Source organism: Trichophyton rubrum (genome assembly GCF_000151425.1).
Source record: "Trichophyton rubrum CBS 118892 genomic scaffold supercont2.3, whole genome shotgun sequence".
NCBI lineage: Eukaryota > Fungi > Ascomycota > Eurotiomycetes > Onygenales > Arthrodermataceae > Trichophyton > Trichophyton rubrum.
This window is the reverse complement of record NW_003456426.1, coordinates 892,068-908,453: the sequence shown is the minus strand read 5'-3', so window position 1 is coordinate 908,453 and position 16,386 is coordinate 892,068. Positions and strand designations below refer to the sequence as shown.

Here is a 16,386-nt window from a genome sequence, read left to right as displayed (position 1 = left end):
CGCTCACACGGCGTCGGCGCAGGCTTCGTCCAACTCGCTCGTGAGCCGCCGCCTCACTGAGTATCTGCTGCCGGCTGCCTCTGCCACACACGAGTTTGCGCGCGTGCCGAATACAAATTTCCTGCTTCTGTCCCAGTTATCTGACAGCCAGCTCATCAAGATCGAGCTGGATCCTGCCACCGAAGAGCCCATTGCGTATCATGCGTTTCCCATGGGCAAGGACAACTATTCCGAGCTACATGGCGTGTGGCCCTCGACCGTGTACCCCGGCATGATGTGGCTGACGCTGCAGGCTGACAACAAGCTGCTCCTCGTGGATCCCGGCAAGGATCTCGCGACTCCGCCGACCATTATAAAAACAATTGATATCCCGGCACCAGGAAATGGGCCGCATTGTGTGTTTGAGATCGGCAACCGCGTCTGGGCCGGGCTCAAGGTAGCCTCCAAGCAAACTGGCGGGTACTATGTGTTCTCGGCGGATGTCACCAACTCGACGGACCAGAAGCTGTACCCATGCCTCAACAGCCCCGTGTTTATCAAGGAGGAGCCGACCACCGGCTTGATCTACGTCACGCAAGATACCGACTCGTCTATAATGCGGATCAATCTCACCACCGGCGAGACGGCGCAGCTTCCAATTCCGCCCAGTGTTGGCAACAACGCCGTCGGAATGATCTCTGGCTACGGTCCCATGGAGGGTGTATGGTTCACTCTCGCTGGCAATGCTACTGGTGGTACCGGCACGTTTGGTCGTATCGGACCCTCTGGCAAGATGGAGTTCTTCCAGCTCAAGCACCCGATGCTGGGCGCCAATGCTGGTCTCCTGCATATCGCTGACGCATCGAGCGAAGCTGGTGGTCCAGCCGTGTGGCTCCTGTCGACCTCGCTGCTCAGCAATAACTCGCCCGATGCCCTGATCCGCGTGACATTCGACTCCGATGTCACCTCTATTTCCGGCGAAGAGTACGTCTCTATCCTCACTCAAAATGCTATGGCACACCGCATCCTGCCTATGAATGCTACGGTCTTGGTGTCCGAACTCCATACATTCACACTCGCCCAACTCTCGTACAAGAACACCGTTGCCGGTCAATGGCTACCGGCAGAGGCCATCAGCAACACTACCGTTTACGAAAAGCCTGGTTAAACAGGGCTTTTCGATAGAAAGATTATGGATAGACGAGATATGAATAGACAAGACAGCTACGGAGTACTAGTAATAGATCACTAGGGACCTTATAATCTAATCTAATATTACATGTTTCGAGTCCGGCGTGTTTGAATGATAGGCACTAGTTACGTCACCAAAGCCAGAATACCCATGTAAATAACAAAGGATATTATATTCCTACTTCTCCACACGTTTTTGCTCATCATCTAAAAAGAATCAACCTCTTTTGGCTCACCCATATCTTAAAGCTTCCATGTTCCATCATTGACATAGACCCGCGATAACTACAGCCATGTCCACGACGCCATACGATGAAGACGTATTTGGCCCCCTCGACTTTCCAGCAGACGAGCAAATCACAATCGATGACATTAAACCGCCACCACTATCAACTCTGAAGCACCGTCCTGATCCATCATCCCTAGGCCTTCTCGACCGGCTACCTCTCGAGATTTTATATCAAGTCTTGCATCTATTAGATCTTTGGTCTCTATCTTGTCTTTCGCGTACTTCTCGACAAGGCAGAGTTATAGAGTCACTACTACCACCATACCGTGATCTTATAAAATATATACCAGATACCCTGATGGTCCTTAGAAAATCTAATCTACTTCGCTATTATTCGGCAGATAGACTATACGCTGTCTTGCGGTCTAAAGCTTGCGTCTCGTGTGGAGAGTTTGGTACCTTTTTATTCCTCCCAACCGGAGAGCGATGCTGCCATATATGTGTGGCCGAGAACCAATCCTTCTGGGTAGTCTCTCTTTCAATAGCTCAGGGAGTCTACGGACTCACGATGCGTGATCTTAACAAGCTTCCTGTGATGAAAGGTATTCCCGGTACCTACAAACACCAGGAGGTCAAAGAATACCGACGGCCGATGCTCGTCCCTGTCAAAGGCGCGGCACGACTTGCCGAGAATAATGGCACGATGCCTGACTTACATCCTGTATTTGTTATGTGTGGCGGGGTCTATCACGACCCAGATAATGAGCTGGATGAACACGGCCAGAAGGAATCCATTGAAGGTAGGCCGGTTACGTTGGAAGAGTGGCCCAGCGACATTTATGGGATTCCGAGCGAACAAGGCCCCATGATAAACAGGTCCGTATGGAACGAGTCTAGTCGGCCGGCCAATGGCTTCTCGCAATGGCTGCCCTCGCCGCCCTTGCTACCTGAGGAGGAGGACGGCTTTGACCTGGATGGAGAGCCCACACCGGATTGGGAGGGCGAAATACGGAATGAATTCTGCGGCATGGCATCAATACGATTTCCATATTTACTGCCAGACGATACCCTTGAGCTTGGCCTAATGTGTAAGCGATGCAAGGCGTCGAAACCATATCTCATGTTAAAGAGTGAGCTTCCAGCACACGCTATGGAGTGTTACCATTGGAGACAAAGCCTTTCCACCCGGGATTGACGACTTGTGATTTGGTTTATCTTTGTACGGAGCAAGCGTATATTACGACGAAGCATTATCTTTCTGTTTCCCTTCACTTGAATCTCATATGTATGAGCCAGATATAACATACTGATAAACAGACAATCTAAATCCACTAATTACAGCTTGATACTCTCCAAGTTTAATAAACATCTACTGACGGTGTTTCCTCGACCGTTTCCAATTATCAACACCACGGTGATGCCATACACGAGCCACGGCCATGCAGACATTACTCTTCAACTTTCTCTTTCTAGCGCTGGAGACGAATCGGTATTGAATGCCCTTCCCACGGATAAAGACAGGCTGAAGGTATTGTTCCTCGTGATTGGGTGTCCGAAATCTCAGAGTCGGCTGAAAATACTACTTTGTGTGGATGTTCGCCCGAATCGCTCTAAACAACGCCAATTCTGATAGGGAAGAAAACTGCATGAGAATCTCTCTCGGGCCGCTGGCAAATAGCTCGGATGCCAGTGCTATTGAGTCCCATGAGTTGAAACCCTGCAGGAATGCCTTTGTATGTCCTGGTAACGGCATTCAACAGTATCGCCACTGCCATGAGTAGCGCGAGGGTGAGAGTAAAGATGCTCCCGCAGAGAGAATATCCTCAGGATAATCCAACCCGCGGAGACGCACACCATCTGGACCAGGTCCAGATGTGCTAGACTGAACAAGGACGATGCTCTGAGATATAAGCCAGTGTAAGAGGATTGACATGCACGTCAGCGGAATCGAATAAGAGGAAATATGATGACCTCTGCAGACCTACAGGCGAAGACACCCATAGCGGCTTCTCGCCATCTTCACGTAAAAACCTCACCCACTCCTCAGCGACTGGCTGGCGAGTGAGGATGTCGTTGTAGAGGAGGCAAAGAAAACTGACGAAAACCCGGGGGAAATTGACAACGAAGATGTTGGATAAAAGCCCAACAGCTCCTCTAGAGGAAGCCCATGGCCCATCAAGGGGAGGCCTTGCCCGCCCAGCCGCTTCTGACACGCTGGAGACCGAAGTACAAGATGCCTACAGCACCTCCTCGTATTTCTACGAGTCGAGGGCCGAAACCCCATGTTACTTACCCCGTATATTGATGGGGGTATAGATGCACCGCTGCTCCCCCGTGTACAAAGATAACAGTGGCGAAGAAAGAGAATCACCCCGAGGCCGTGAGCCAGCTCGAGATCCAGCCGACAACTAGCTAGCGGCGCAGAGACTGAAACTAGCAGCCGGGCTGTCCACGATGGCACTGCCGGCGGCGGACGACGATGACCTGCACAAGCTGAACCAGGAGGAGCGGGAAGCCGAAGTGCGGCGGGCAACGCAGAAGGGACATGAGACGGGCGTCGTCGAGGCGATCAAGCTATACCCAAAGGCCACTGCGTGGTCGCTACTCTTCTGCATGGGCGTCATCATGAACGGGTTTGACGCCCAGGTGGTAGGGAATATGTTCCCGGTGGCCAGGTTTCGGCGAGATTTTGGATACCAGCGTGAGGGCCAGTGGAACATATCCGCTGCCTGGCAGTCGGGCCTGAGGTGAGCAGGCAGCGATGAGACGGTACGCACATGGATCATACGGATCATGTATTAATTAACGTGGCGGAGCAGCATGGGAAGCCCCATCGGACAGGTCGTTGGCGCACTGCTTGTGAGCTATCCCATGGAGTGGTTCGGTAGAAAGCGGACGTTTCTCGTACGTATGGCCTCCACGCATCGATAGACGGACGAGATGGACAGCTCATCCTTTCTTGCGCTCTTCCCGACAGGCTTGTGTGGCGATGACGGCTGGGTTTGTTTTCATCCAGTTCTTCGCCCGTTCACTCGAGGTCCTGATTGTCGGCCAGCTGCTCGGTGGCCTGGTCTTGGGCACATACACTGTCATCGCGCCCACGTATGCCTCTGAGGTCTGTCCGGTGGCCCTGCGCGGCATCCTGACGTCCTACGTCAACCTGTGCTTTGTGACCGGCCAGTTCCTTGCCAACGGCATCTCTGCCGGCACACACAATCTGGATTCGCACTGGGCGTATAGTCTGCCCTTTGCTCTACAGTGGGTTTGGCCAGCCATGATACTGTGCACAGTTCCCTTTGCCCCTGAGAGCCCCTGGTGGCTGGTGAGAAAGGAGAGAACGGAAGATGCAGAGAAATCACTACGTCGCCTGGCATCGTCCAAAGTTGACGTCAGACCGGATCTTGTAAGTGGCTGCCCGGGGGATAATCCATGAGCCTGTTGTTGCTGAATCCTTTCGCTCTCTTCCCTCGCTCTAGACTATGATTATCGAAACGGACAGATTGGAGCAGCATATGGAAGCCGGCACTACACTTCTCGACTGCTTCAAGAGCGTGAACGCTAGGCGCACCGAGATCGCTGTTGGAGTTTATGCAATCCAGGTCCTCAGCGGGATATATCTTGTTGGCTATTCAAACTATTTCTTCACCCGTATTCATGCTTTCCATCACCCCCAGGACCCAGCATAGTCACTGACACCGCGCTGACTTCTGCCGTAGTTGCTGGGCTTAGCACCGATGATGCCTTCAACATGGGGGTCAGTTCTATTTCCCTCTTTCGAAACAAGCTTCCGTTTCTCACAAATAACAGCTCGGGTTTCTCGGCGTTGGGTTTCTGGGTACTGTTCTCTCGTGGTTCGAGCTCGCATATTTCGGCCGTCGTACCATCTACCGCAACGGCCTAGCGATGCTCGCCGTCCTCCAGTTCGTCATCGGCATCCTCGACTGCGTTCCAGACTACGAAAAACGCCCCAACGTCATCTGGGCCCAGGCATCGATGATGGTAGTCTGGAACTTTGCGTATAGCCTGTCCGTTGGGCCTGTGTGTTTCGTCATCCTGTGCGAATGCTCAGCGACAAAAGTCCGGTCGAAGACCATTGCGTTGGCCACTGCTGTGCAAGCGATGCTTGGTATCGTCATGACGGTTGCGATTCCGTACATGATTAACCCCGATGCAGCGAACTGGCGGGGGAAACTGGGATTTTTCTTCGGGGTATGTATTGGCTCAAATTGCGGGATTAGAGACTGATACTGAAATATCCTCTTTCCAGGGTCTTGCTACGATATGTTTCATCTGGACATTTTTCAGAGTCCCAGAGACAAAGGGCAGGACGTATGAAGAGCTTGACATCATGTTTGAGAGAGGTGTGCCTACCAGGAAGTTCAGAGGCTACAAGTTTGATTAGGTGGCGGATTATCCTATAAATCCTGGCGTTGGGTTAATGATAAGGTAATGCTATTAGTGCTAATGATGCGTCTATTGTTAAATCAAAGTTGCCGAACAAAAGAAAAGAGCCTTGGGTGTAAAGATAGCGAGAGACATTAGATGCTTCTGCCAATGCCTACTCACTCAGATCAGGCGCGTATAGGCTGACAGAAACTGATAGCAGTGAGGTGTAAAGATACGAGTGACGGTTTGCATGGGGTATAAATCAAGGAACTAAAAAGTAAGAGAAGTGAGGTAGACACGGGGAACAGATGGGCAGACAATGTTAGTCCTCCTTTTAATTCCCGTTAGCCTTAGCCCCCGCAAACTTCTGGGGGTTGACTGGATGCTGCTTCTCCGGTGGTGGCATTTGAACCATCCAGTTTGGTGGTGCAATGCCAGTCTGTTCATGAATGGTAGAGAAGAGCGGAGGCATCGACTGCATGAGGTTGCGGAGTGGTGCGGTTGCATCTGCGGCGCTGGAATTTCCGTCTGCATTTCCGGTGTTCCAGACGGAGATCTTGGGCTGAAGACCCTGTATAGCTTGGCCATTTGCTTTGGCGAGCTTCTCGTAGGTACCGCTTTGGATCATCATGTACTGGAGAAGACCTTGTGGCCCTCCAAGAACATCGGCCATGGCTCCGTAGCCCTTTGCCATTTCTGCCATGGCCTCGGCTTCTTTCTGTTTAGCGAAGAACGCAGCTTCGGCTTCTTTGGTTTGGCGATAGACTATCGGTCGGTTAGTATAAGAGTGTACACATGGGCTGGAGAAAGGGTATGGATATGCATACAGGTTGCATCTGCTTCCATCTTGCTACGGTACAAGCTGGCATCTGCTTCCTTAGTGCGGCTGAAGTAGGTGGCTTCAGCGGTCTGTTCTGCAGCCTCTCTGGCGGCTTTGCTCTTGGTGACATCGAGTGCTCGAAGTCTCTCGAGCTCGGTCTCGGCACGCTTGGTCTCGACGTGTTTCTGCAGCTCGGAATCCTTTGCTTCGGCATGTCGCTTTGCCTCGATCCTTGCAAGCTCGATTCCCATGTTGAGCTCAGTCTGGCGGTTGGTGAGCTGGGCATCGGCCTGGAGCTTATCACTTCGACGCTTGGTCTCGAGGACTGCCGTCTCAGCGTCGATTCTAGATATCTCTTGCTTTGTCTTTCCTCGTTTCTCGGCTTCTCCGATTTCTCCTCTCATGCGAGCTTCGGCGACCTCGACCTTGGACTGGTTGAGGGCACCTTCATGGGCCTTACGGCTAAGATATGTGAAATATTCGCTTCCGGGAGCATCCTGGAGCTCCTTGACGTTGGCGTTGTAACTATTGCATGTGAGTCTGCGACCTTCTTTTAATATAAACGGACGGTAGCTTACATTCTGAGACCGAACTGGTCTAGTTCCTTTTGAACGTTGTCGATAACATGTTGCTTGAAGAGCTGGCGTTCCTTGAAGATCTCTTCCATTGTCATGCCCGAGACGATGACTCGAGTCTCGCCCTCAATGATGCCCTTGACGATATCCTGAACATAGTTTCCAGACGTATGGGAGGAGCTGCCCTGGCGGCCAGGTTTTCCAGAGAGCAGAAGGGCGTATTTCTTGAGGGAGGCGAGGTTGTTGTCTGGGCCGATGGTGAAGACTGCAGGAAGAGAAAACTGGAGTTTCTCGATGGTCATAGCCTGCAAGTTAAGGGAAAAGTCGAAGGGCGAGATGGAAATACGAGTACACTATGAGTAGCTGTTAGTAATGAAACTCCTGGATGCCTCTGTAGACCACGGTGCTTTACCTTCTGCCATGGTAGGAGAAAGGCCGTCTTCTTGATGAGGACATCTTGGATGCCAGCACCGGTGATGACCAGGTACTCATTTGGCTCGGAGACGTTATACCTATGTGATGTTAGACGGTATTTAAGCAACTCTCGGCGGAGACTTACCACATGGTGAGCGGAGGTTCGTAGAATAAGATGTGGATTTGTATTGAGTGTAGCTATTATAGCTGTTGAGGTTGGTAGAGCGTATGAGCTTCTGGGTGTTTCGCGCTTCGGATGTAAATGTCTCACAGCCGGATATTATGAGTGTGAGTATGGGTATGAGAGAGTATGGTCGTGGTGGTGATGAAGATGAAGATGAAGATGTGGGAGAGAAGAAAGCTGGAGCCCACGAAGGGGTTTATATAACCAGCTGGCCAGGCGGCGCTTGAAGAGGAGGCGATACAGTCAGAGAGCCGCCGCACATCGTATTGGGGCAAAGAAGGGACGCAAGCTATCGCCCAAGCTCTAAAACCCCCAGTCTTGCTCCCATATCCAGCGGAAAAACGGCTACACGGCGCAAACTGCATTGCCATGCAGGGATTACGGTTGAGTTCTCCAGCGGAACCGTCCGCCATCCCATACTCTCCCTTGGAAACACATCTCTGGCCCAGGGATACGAGCAGCCCGGGGCGCAATAAACGAGCAAAAGCCGCCTTGTCTGCTCTGCCGGCATGGACCATCTCCCTGTTACTCCATAGACCGTTACCAGCAACACCCACGCGCCTTTTTGCTGCGGCGCTTTCAAACGAACGAACCTCCGCTGACGCTGGTGCGGAGATCAGAGCCGCATGTTGATCCAGAACTGGCCATGGATCATCTCGCTAGCCGACACGAGCGAACAGCCTCATTGGCGGAGCGGAGCGGGTGAGCAAGGGGAGAAATGGAGCATGGCGCAAGGCTTGGAGCTGCCGGGCACTCGTTCGCTCCTCCTGTCGCCTGTGCTGTTTGGGGCAGTGCATGCCATACTATATGTCATATGCTGCTGGGTAGGGGGTTTCGATAGTTTGGTTGCTGGTTGGCGGTTCGTCCCGGCGAATGTGGGAGCAAGTCTGGCTCTTGGGACTCGGAATCGCGCAAGCGATGATGCATATCCCATGTCAGCCTGCCGGTAAATCTGGTGCCATCCAGCCGAAGCCTCCGCTGTTGCATGGCTGGCGAATATATCTACCGGTCTTCCGTACCTTGGGAGGCCAACACCGTACATAACGCACATCCGTCGAGATACCTGTCTGGCCTGCGGAGGCCCCCCTTCCCCCCCAAAATAAAAATAAAAATAAAAAATAAAAAATAAATAAAAAACAAACCAGGCTATAGCTATAGCCCTTATTTATCCCGTTTCGTCATCTTTGCGACTTCATAATAATGGACGAAAAGGTTCCCTCGTACGAAGAGTCCGAGGCCTCCTTTGGGCAGGACAGGAAGCAGCCTCTGCATGCCAGCCCGCCTCCATCTCTGCTCCCACAGCACCTTGCAGAAACAAGGACACAACGCATCCAGTCCATTCTCACTGCATACGTCGACCCTCTCCTCTTCTCCCAGGGCAGCGACGGCCTATACAAGACCACCTTCGTCCTCGTCCCTTCTTCCGTCGCCAGTCTCCAGGACGCCGCCGGCAATGCAGCCGCCGCCACCCCACAGGAGCCCCAGGTCATGGGCTTCCCTTCCGACGAGGTGGTCAAGCTCGTCCGTCTCCAGGGCCAGGGCCACACCATGGAGTTTTGGCGACAGCCCGCCGTCATCGCTGAGCTGGACTCCGCCTTGCGTGCCCGGCTCGCAGCGTCCGGCCACCGAATCTACGAGCAGCCCACTGACGCCGCCGCCGTCTCTGAACATGAGCCGGAGCAGCACAGTCAACAGCAGCAGCAGCCGGCACCCGCACCAAAAGGAAAGCTGAGACGCTCCTTTTGGCGACTGGCTGGGGGTTCGGATGACACGATCAACGACCAGAAGCTGGGCTGGCGTGCCGAGGAGCCGGCCGACGAAGCCAGGAAGATTCCCACGGGCCTGGTCAAGGTGACGATCGCCTGGAAAGAGGTTGCTCTGCGCATTTCCAACGAGATGGGCCTTTACGATACCCAGCGAGGGCCGGCGCTCTGTCTCACTGTCGAAGTTGGCTCGTAGTTAAGCCTGTTGCTGCTCTGCCGACTCGTCTGTATCTTAGTTGATGCTAGCTGCTCTCCATAAAGATAGCCATGACGTTTTCTTCATCTCTTCTCATGCTCCTCTCACCCTCCATCGCCATCCTCGTCCTTCGCCCTCGTCCATCGCCGTGTATCAGCCCGAATGAGAATATCCTGAACGGGCGTCCTTTATATCACGTCTCCTATCATGATGACATCAGCAGGACCCACGTGATCTTATCTATAAGAATACATCCCACCCGCTTGTGCTTTTTCGACGCTGAAACAACATCCACAGCTCACGAAGCAACAAAGACAGCAACGTCAGTCTCGCTGCGGCCGCCTGCTCGATAGCATACTGTCCAAGATACCCCACGGGCCTCTCTTTCGCAGTGCTGTATAATGGCGCCCTCGACACCGCTCTCCATTGCAACTGGCGCTGTCCAGAGGCTGGTCAAGGAAGAAGCATCCTACCAGCGCGAGAAGAAGGACCAGGAACAGCGTCTCGAGAAGCTATCAGAGGAGACCTCCGACGACGAGAACCGCGAGTACATGCTCAATCAAGAGGTTGGATCACCCCTTCCTGTCTACTCTTCTAGTGTAGGTGTGTTTACGGCGCTAACAGCTTTCAGCGCAAAGCTCTAGAGGAGACTGAGAAGCTTCTTCCCCAGCTCAAAATGAAGATAAACGAGGCGGTTGCAAAGTTGGAGCGTTTGCTTGTGAGTTTTGCATTCTACATCTGCTAGCTGCTGTCTATCTCGTGAATCATAACTAATCCCTACGTCGCTTCGTCGGGTATTAGGCTGAAGAAGGTCAAAAGGGCGCGGAGAGCGACGTCGCTCAGATAACTGCTGCAAAGGAAGCGATCTCTCATGCCAAGACCGCCGTTAGGGAGATTTCGTAGGTCGTGGAGTTTTGACCATTAACCCGAGGAAACCGGTGAACGGGGGCAAGCGTAATGGCTGGTGATAATTGTACATGTATATGTTCTGGCTTGTAAGGAATTCATTGGTCATTCCGTCTTGTAATTGTGCCCGTGTTTGTGAAAACGAGTTCATGAATAAGTATTCAGGGTTTATTGTAAGTAATGGGTCAAGTCTTAAGCCCTGGTGTGTTCTGCGGCTGGCGTTCACGATTTGCAAGGTGAAGTAATTGAAGGCAAACACTCATGTCGACTAAGTTGTATCCATTTTCTCTGTAGACCGGGAATCATGTATCTCTTCTCCTTCTTCAAAATCATCCTCAATAGCCTGCGAGGTCGTCCCCTCTTGAGCCTCCCCTTCGTCCCCAGAAATCTCTCCCTCATCTACCATATTCTCGTCTCCGTCGTCTTTGGAAACCTGTTTTTCTTCTGGAGTAGAAGTTTCTGATGCAGTAATGGTCTGCCTAAGGGGAGTGCCACCACGCGTTGCAGGACCAGACTTCTCGGCCTGAAGCTTTGCAACCATAGGATTCGTTTCTTCCCCTCCAGCACCAGTACCGGTTCCGGTCTGTTGCGAAGGAGTCACGCTATTCTCTGGGTCTGGCCGGGGCGTGCTGACCGCACTCCTCTTCCCCTTGGAACCAGCATCCCCTTCATCTCCGTCGTCGTCCTCTTCCATCCCTTCTCGCCTCTCCACTTCCTCCTTTTCGTCTCTGATCAATCGCCTAAGATGCATCCCTTCGTCAACAATACGACCAAACTGTTCTCTTCGCTCGGCCCATGTCTGCGCGTATTCTGAGCTTTCCTTCTCTAGTTTCGCAATCTCAGCATGCAGCTTTTCTAGGTTCGCCTGCTGATCATCTCGTGGTCGAAGCAATCGGTTAGAAGTGATCTTGTCCGCTAACTCGTCGTACGTTTTTCGTAGAGCAAGCGTATTCTGCGCTTCTTCAAGTTGCTGCCGTAGCTCAGTGGTGTTATCTCGAACCTCTTGCGCGGTCGCCATAATCTCTAGCTTCTCCGCCGCATATCGCTCCCGCTCCTTCTCGTTACTTGCCAGGAGAAGCTGGATTCGGACAAGGCTGCTTTCAAATGCGGTAAAATCCAAGGTTATATCCTCTCGAAGCTGTCTCCATTCCTCCAGCATTTTCTGCTTCTCTGCTTCATGTTCCTGGATTGCATCGGCGTTTCCAGGCGTCGCCTCGGGGGGCGGAGTTGCAAGAAATGAAGCCGGCGAGGATATTAGAGAGTTTGGGGCAAGCAGGCGCTTTGTTATCCGCTTGAACGGCTTCTCTTCAACGTTTAATAGGCGGGATTTGTGAAGCCCATCTGTCACAGTTGGTCAGCTTTGCACATGCCTTCGTCGCCCCTAGCATTCCAGCTAAGCGGTCTCTGGACTCACCTTCATCCGCCTGATCTAAGAGCGAATAATTCTCCATCTCGTAGACTTCCCTGACAGTGTAGAAAAGTAAAACCACGACCCTTCGTCTGCTTGCTCCAGGCGATAGACTTGGTTGAAGCTTGAAAAGGCTCAAAAGCCGCCGAAGGCTTCGCGCTACCCAAACGGGACTAGTGCGTCTCCAGCAGTGGTCACTCTAAAGCGACTTCAACACTTCAACCTCAGCAATTCTATGGAGTAGAGTGACTACGGAGTATCAAACAAGTATCAAACAGCACCTTCGCACAAGGACTGGCACGAGTTGGAAAGCCGACCAGCCACATTGCCCGGAAGGGAAAGTTACATGAACTAAAAATGCAGATTCGTGGCGTACTTTGTATAGGGTTACTTCCATTCCAGCGGGGGATAACTCTGGCCGCCAACTGGTGGCGTTGCGACGAACGATAACTAATCTGAGAGAAAGAGAGAATTGCCACATTGCCGCCCCGCGAAAACCACCTGGATATACCCTTGGATCTTGTTATACTGCTCTATAGCTATCTCTTAGCCACCGGGGAGACGATGCGATTCTCTAGGAGTCACGCACTCCAGGCTAAGCCGATGACCAGTTTATTAATTAACTTCCCACCGGTCTATGCTGAATCTTCCCAGTCTCTAGTTAATCAACAAGGCGAAAGGAGGCTGGGCCGTTATGAGAAGACCGGAAATTGGTTGAATTTGACCATGGATGGGCAAAAGCTTAGTTCCTCTCACAGCCGTCATATAAAGTAAACAATGTTTTATATGCTATGTTTCATATCTTCAACTTCTAGGCATAGGCTCATAAAAGGGAATACACGACCGACTTTCCTTTCCGCTATGCACTAGAAAATAAAAGAACACTGACCGCCGTTGAACTTGGTGCAAGGGAACAAAGTGGAAAAACGTCATAGGGCGAACGATGTTCACAATGTCCAAGTTCCATGGTTGACACACTATAAACTCACCCATGGATGCATACATACCATAATAGGGATTGGACCATGGGGTAACGTCACCACCGGTCTCACTTTCCCATGCCACCCTGATGATGTTTCCACCATCTTCTTTTTTGATACCCCGCAGTCGAATTGTGGGAAAACTTCCCTCTTATACCCAGCTAGGCTACCTACGCGCTTTTTTTGCTCACCATCCTCTCATCTCGTCTCCATATCAAGAGCTTCAGACTTCCCCATCCCTTTCATTATATCTATACCCAAATAGCCCGGTCAATCCACGGTAAACGTGTTCAAATGGCTGAGCCAAAAGACATTGAACCTGAGCAAACACCCAGCTCTCCTGTGTGCGAAATTGTCTCGACCCCTAGCGAGAATGAGCCAACAGAGGAGGAGCTTGCGACTTTGAGAAAGGTGGCCGGTAAATTGCCATGGTCGGCATTCCTCGTTGCTATTGTCGAGCTGTGCGAGCGATTCGCGTACTATGGTCTAAATGGGCCGTTCCAGGTAAGTTCTTAGGGCATAAGCATTATGAACTATCGCACTAACTGTTGTATTCAGAATTATATGCAGCATAAGTACAAGGAGCCCAGTGGGGTTCCTGGAGCGATTGGTGAGCTACTTTGATGGTTAACTAGATTCTTCGTCTTTGTACTTACGCTCTGAATAGGGCTTGGCCAATCCACAGCAACGGGACTTAGCAGCTTTTTCCAGGTATGGATGGCCCGGTTGATTTCTCAGAACTCCTCTAATCTTCTCCATGTCTGTAGTTTTGGTGCTATGTCACTCCCATCATTGGTGCTATCATTGCAGATCAGTACATGGGAAAGTACAACACCATTGTAATCTTTGCCTTGATCTATATCTCCGGCCTCATTGTTCTGTTCTGCACAGCACTTCCTGTTGCCATTGAGAATGGAGCGTCCCTTGGTGGTTTGGTAGCAGCAATGATTATCGTTGGGCTTGGCACAGGCGGAATCAAGTCCAATATATCCCCTTTGATTGCCGAGCAAGTGACTGCGACAAAACCTGAAATAAAGACCCTAAAGTCCGGTGAAAGGGTTATCGTTGATCCTGCACGCACTGTGGAGCGTGTCTGTAAGTGATATCAGCCCCTTGCCGCATTTCAATGGACTAGGCTAATTGAATCCACAGATATGATTTTCTATATGTGTATTAACACTGGATCACTGGCTGCAATCGCAACCACGGAACTAGAACTACACATTGGATTCTGGGCTGCCTACTTGCTTCCTCTTTGCATGTTTATTGCTGGGTTCGTCGTACTGATTGTGGGTCGAAAACTCTATGTTGTCCGGCCACCAAAAGGCTCAATCTATCTTCGTGCCTTCAAGGTCATGTATATTGGCATGAAAAATGGAGGAAACCTAGATGCTGCTAAAAGCTCCTCCCAGCGGCACAACGGTGGACGTGTATTTCCCTGGGATGATCAGTTCGTGGATGAAATGAAACGAGCCTTGGTAGCTTGTCGAGTTTTCATGTAAGTGGTTTACATTCTAACCTACATCTTCCCATTACTGACTTTAGTTATATAGCTATTTTCCTATCTACTGGGTTTGTTACCAGCAGATGGTGAATAACTTTGTGTCTCAAGCCGCAACTATGCAACTTCATGGGATTCCCAACGATATTATGCAGAACATTAACCCTCTAGCAATCATCATATTCATTCCAATCTGTGATAGGATCGTTTATCCTCTGCTGCGTAAGAGAGGTAAGTCGTACTTACTTCCCCTTAAAATATATAACATCCACTAATATAACCATAGGTATTAAGTTCAAGCCCATTACACGCATAACCACGGGTTTCCTATTCGCCTCCATTGCAATGGCTTATGCCGCTATTGTGCAGCATCTCATCTATAGTAGCCCCCCATGCTACAACACTCCTATGAAATGCGATGCGAGCAAGGACGGAAAGTTGCCAAATCAAGTCCATGTTGCCATCCAATCTCCTGCATATCTTATGATCGGTCTCTCTGAAATATTCGCTAGCATTACTGGCTTAGAATACGCCTATACGAAGGCGCCTCCTTCCATGAAATCATTCGTCATGGCCATGTTCTTGCTCACCTCTGCATTTGGTGCTGCCCTTGGTATGGCCATATCCCCTGTCGCTAAGGATCCTAAACTTGTGGTAAGTTTGATCTTCTCTCCATGGTAACCAGTAGGTCATCTCTAACCTCGAATTAGTGGATGTATACTGGATTGTCTATCGCATCGGCGGTGGCCGGCATTATTTTCTGGATCCTCTTCAGTCGCTACAATGCTAAGGAGGAAGATATGAATGCTCTGGCAGAAAAGGAGTTACGTGAAGATAGACCAGTTGCTGCAAAACAAAATTCCATCATTTGAATAGTGTTTGTCTGTTCATCAGATGAATAGTTTGGAGTAACCACTAATCTGCTTGAGCCTCTCTCAATGAAACACTCAGAGAGTGGGTGTGATGTCCTGGGTAATCCCTACAGTTTATTATTGGCCACGAAGAAGGCCCATGGCGGAATATTAATCACACGCTGCCTCTATGGGCATCTAACAATACTAGTAATGGATAATGTATATTTTATGCTTATGATCGATGCACATGTAAACCCAAGAAGTAGCCGTTCGGCTAAGGAGTCATGCTACTTCGCTTCCCAGACTTATCCAACGAAAACACAGCAGCTAACCGGGACTCCTCGGGAATTACCCCTTTTCAAGTTAACCAGAAGTGCGTAAACATGAAGGGCGTGAGCAATGTCATCGATCTTGACAACCCTGGGGGTTCCCCCAGCGACAATAATGTACATATGCACCACCACAAACCAAATTCTCGTATTGATTGTATCATCCCATAGCCAATCGGTAGGACCATGCTTAAATGCAAGACCATGGGCGCAGTCGGAAGATATAGGGATCCCAGAAGCGTATATCTCGTCCCAGTCATACTTGAAATCCGAGCCGAGGTGGTTTCTTTTCTCAGCTCCCAATTCTTAACACACAGAATATTCTTTAGCTCACTTAACTAGCTGCCTCGGGCTTCGGCTGTTGGGGCGGGAGGTGGATGCATCAACGAGAACTAGCATATGTCTTGAGTGCATATTTGTTGTTGTTTAACAGCTGACAGGGCGTTATATTACACCATACAACACTATCACAGCCACGTTTTGGACGTGTGGAAAGCAGAATGAGGATAGATGTATGACAGCATCGCTTGGTAGACACAGACATGCCATGCCCCCTTGGTGGGACGCCTCCCAAGACGGGCGGCGAATGTGCTAAGAGTCGGCGAATTTATGACATGGCGGGGACATCCCAGGGGCGGCCGAGGGGCATGCATGGATACTCTACACAGTCT

General features: G+C 50.9%; 9 protein-coding genes across 11 annotated transcripts; 6 read left to right on the top strand and 3 right to left on the bottom strand.

Moving 5' to 3' along the window:
* Positions 1 to 235: 235 nt before the first annotated feature.
* On the bottom strand, positions 236 to 1,045 carry TERG_11944 (uncharacterized protein; the record flags this gene model as incomplete). Its single annotated transcript, XM_047750978.1, has 1 exon — positions 236 to 1,045. One exon carries the CDS (start codon positions 1,043 to 1,045, stop codon positions 236 to 238), a length of 810 nt encoding a protein of 269 aa, XP_047605826.1.
* Positions 1,046 to 1,463: 418 nt separating this feature from the next.
* TERG_03072 (uncharacterized protein) lies at positions 1,464 to 3,508 on the top strand (the record flags this gene model as incomplete). Its single annotated transcript, XM_003235972.2, has 1 exon — positions 1,464 to 3,508. One exon carries the CDS (start codon positions 1,464 to 1,466, stop codon positions 2,592 to 2,594), a length of 1,131 nt encoding a protein of 376 aa, XP_003236020.1. The 3' UTR covers positions 2,595 to 3,508.
* Positions 3,509 to 3,853: 345 nt separating this feature from the next.
* On the top strand, positions 3,854 to 4,330 carry TERG_11943 (uncharacterized protein; the record flags this gene model as incomplete). Its single annotated transcript, XM_047750977.1, has 2 exons — positions 3,854 to 4,146; positions 4,219 to 4,330. 2 exons carry the CDS (start codon positions 3,854 to 3,856, stop codon positions 4,328 to 4,330), a joined length of 405 nt encoding a protein of 134 aa, XP_047605825.1.
* Positions 4,331 to 4,878: 548 nt separating this feature from the next.
* Positions 4,879 to 5,801, top strand: TERG_11942 (uncharacterized protein; the record flags this gene model as incomplete). The annotated part of the gene is made up of 4 exons (XM_003235971.2): positions 4,879 to 5,047; positions 5,116 to 5,153; positions 5,207 to 5,608; positions 5,667 to 5,801. The coding sequence occupies 4 exons, from the start codon at positions 4,879 to 4,881 to the stop codon at positions 5,799 to 5,801; spliced, it is 744 nt and encodes a 247-aa protein (XP_003236019.2).
* A 318-nt stretch (positions 5,802 to 6,119) lies between these two features.
* Positions 6,120 to 7,744, bottom strand: TERG_03070 (uncharacterized protein; the record flags this gene model as incomplete). 3 transcript variants are annotated; one of them, XM_003235970.1, is made up of 5 exons in its annotated part: positions 6,120 to 6,550; positions 6,613 to 7,130; positions 7,184 to 7,533; positions 7,593 to 7,692; positions 7,740 to 7,744. In XM_003235970.1, the coding sequence occupies 5 exons, from the start codon at positions 7,742 to 7,744 to the stop codon at positions 6,120 to 6,122; spliced, it is 1,404 nt and encodes a 467-aa protein (XP_003236018.1). The 3 variants fall into 3 exon arrangements, with proteins under 3 accessions (XP_003236018.1, XP_047605823.1, XP_047605824.1); XM_047749502.1 differs by lacking the exon at positions 6,120 to 6,550 and having other exon boundaries at positions 6,551 to 7,130; XM_047749501.1 differs by lacking the exons at positions 7,593 to 7,692; positions 7,740 to 7,744 and having other exon boundaries at positions 7,184 to 7,482.
* A 1,234-nt stretch (positions 7,745 to 8,978) lies between these two features.
* On the top strand, positions 8,979 to 9,737 carry TERG_03069 (uncharacterized protein; the record flags this gene model as incomplete). The annotated part of the gene is made up of 1 exon (XM_003235969.1): positions 8,979 to 9,737. The coding sequence occupies one exon, from the start codon at positions 8,979 to 8,981 to the stop codon at positions 9,735 to 9,737; it is 759 nt and encodes a 252-aa protein (XP_003236017.1).
* Positions 9,738 to 10,138: 401 nt separating this feature from the next.
* TERG_03068 (uncharacterized protein) lies at positions 10,139 to 10,640 on the top strand (the record flags this gene model as incomplete). The annotated part of the gene is made up of 3 exons (XM_003235968.1): positions 10,139 to 10,303; positions 10,369 to 10,455; positions 10,539 to 10,640. The coding sequence occupies 3 exons, from the start codon at positions 10,139 to 10,141 to the stop codon at positions 10,638 to 10,640; spliced, it is 354 nt and encodes a 117-aa protein (XP_003236016.1).
* Positions 10,641 to 10,911: 271 nt separating this feature from the next.
* TERG_03067 (uncharacterized protein) lies at positions 10,912 to 12,094 on the bottom strand (the record flags this gene model as incomplete). Its single annotated transcript, XM_003235967.1, has 2 exons — positions 10,912 to 11,984; positions 12,058 to 12,094. 2 exons carry the CDS (start codon positions 12,092 to 12,094, stop codon positions 10,912 to 10,914), a joined length of 1,110 nt encoding a protein of 369 aa, XP_003236015.1.
* Positions 12,095 to 13,325: 1,231 nt separating this feature from the next.
* On the top strand, positions 13,326 to 15,404 carry TERG_03066 (uncharacterized protein; the record flags this gene model as incomplete). The annotated part of the gene is made up of 8 exons (XM_003235966.1): positions 13,326 to 13,535; positions 13,590 to 13,641; positions 13,699 to 13,742; positions 13,799 to 14,126; positions 14,184 to 14,529; positions 14,585 to 14,763; positions 14,819 to 15,186; positions 15,243 to 15,404. The coding sequence occupies 8 exons, from the start codon at positions 13,326 to 13,328 to the stop codon at positions 15,402 to 15,404; spliced, it is 1,689 nt and encodes a 562-aa protein (XP_003236014.1).
* Between the last annotated feature and the right edge of the window lie 982 nt (positions 15,405 to 16,386).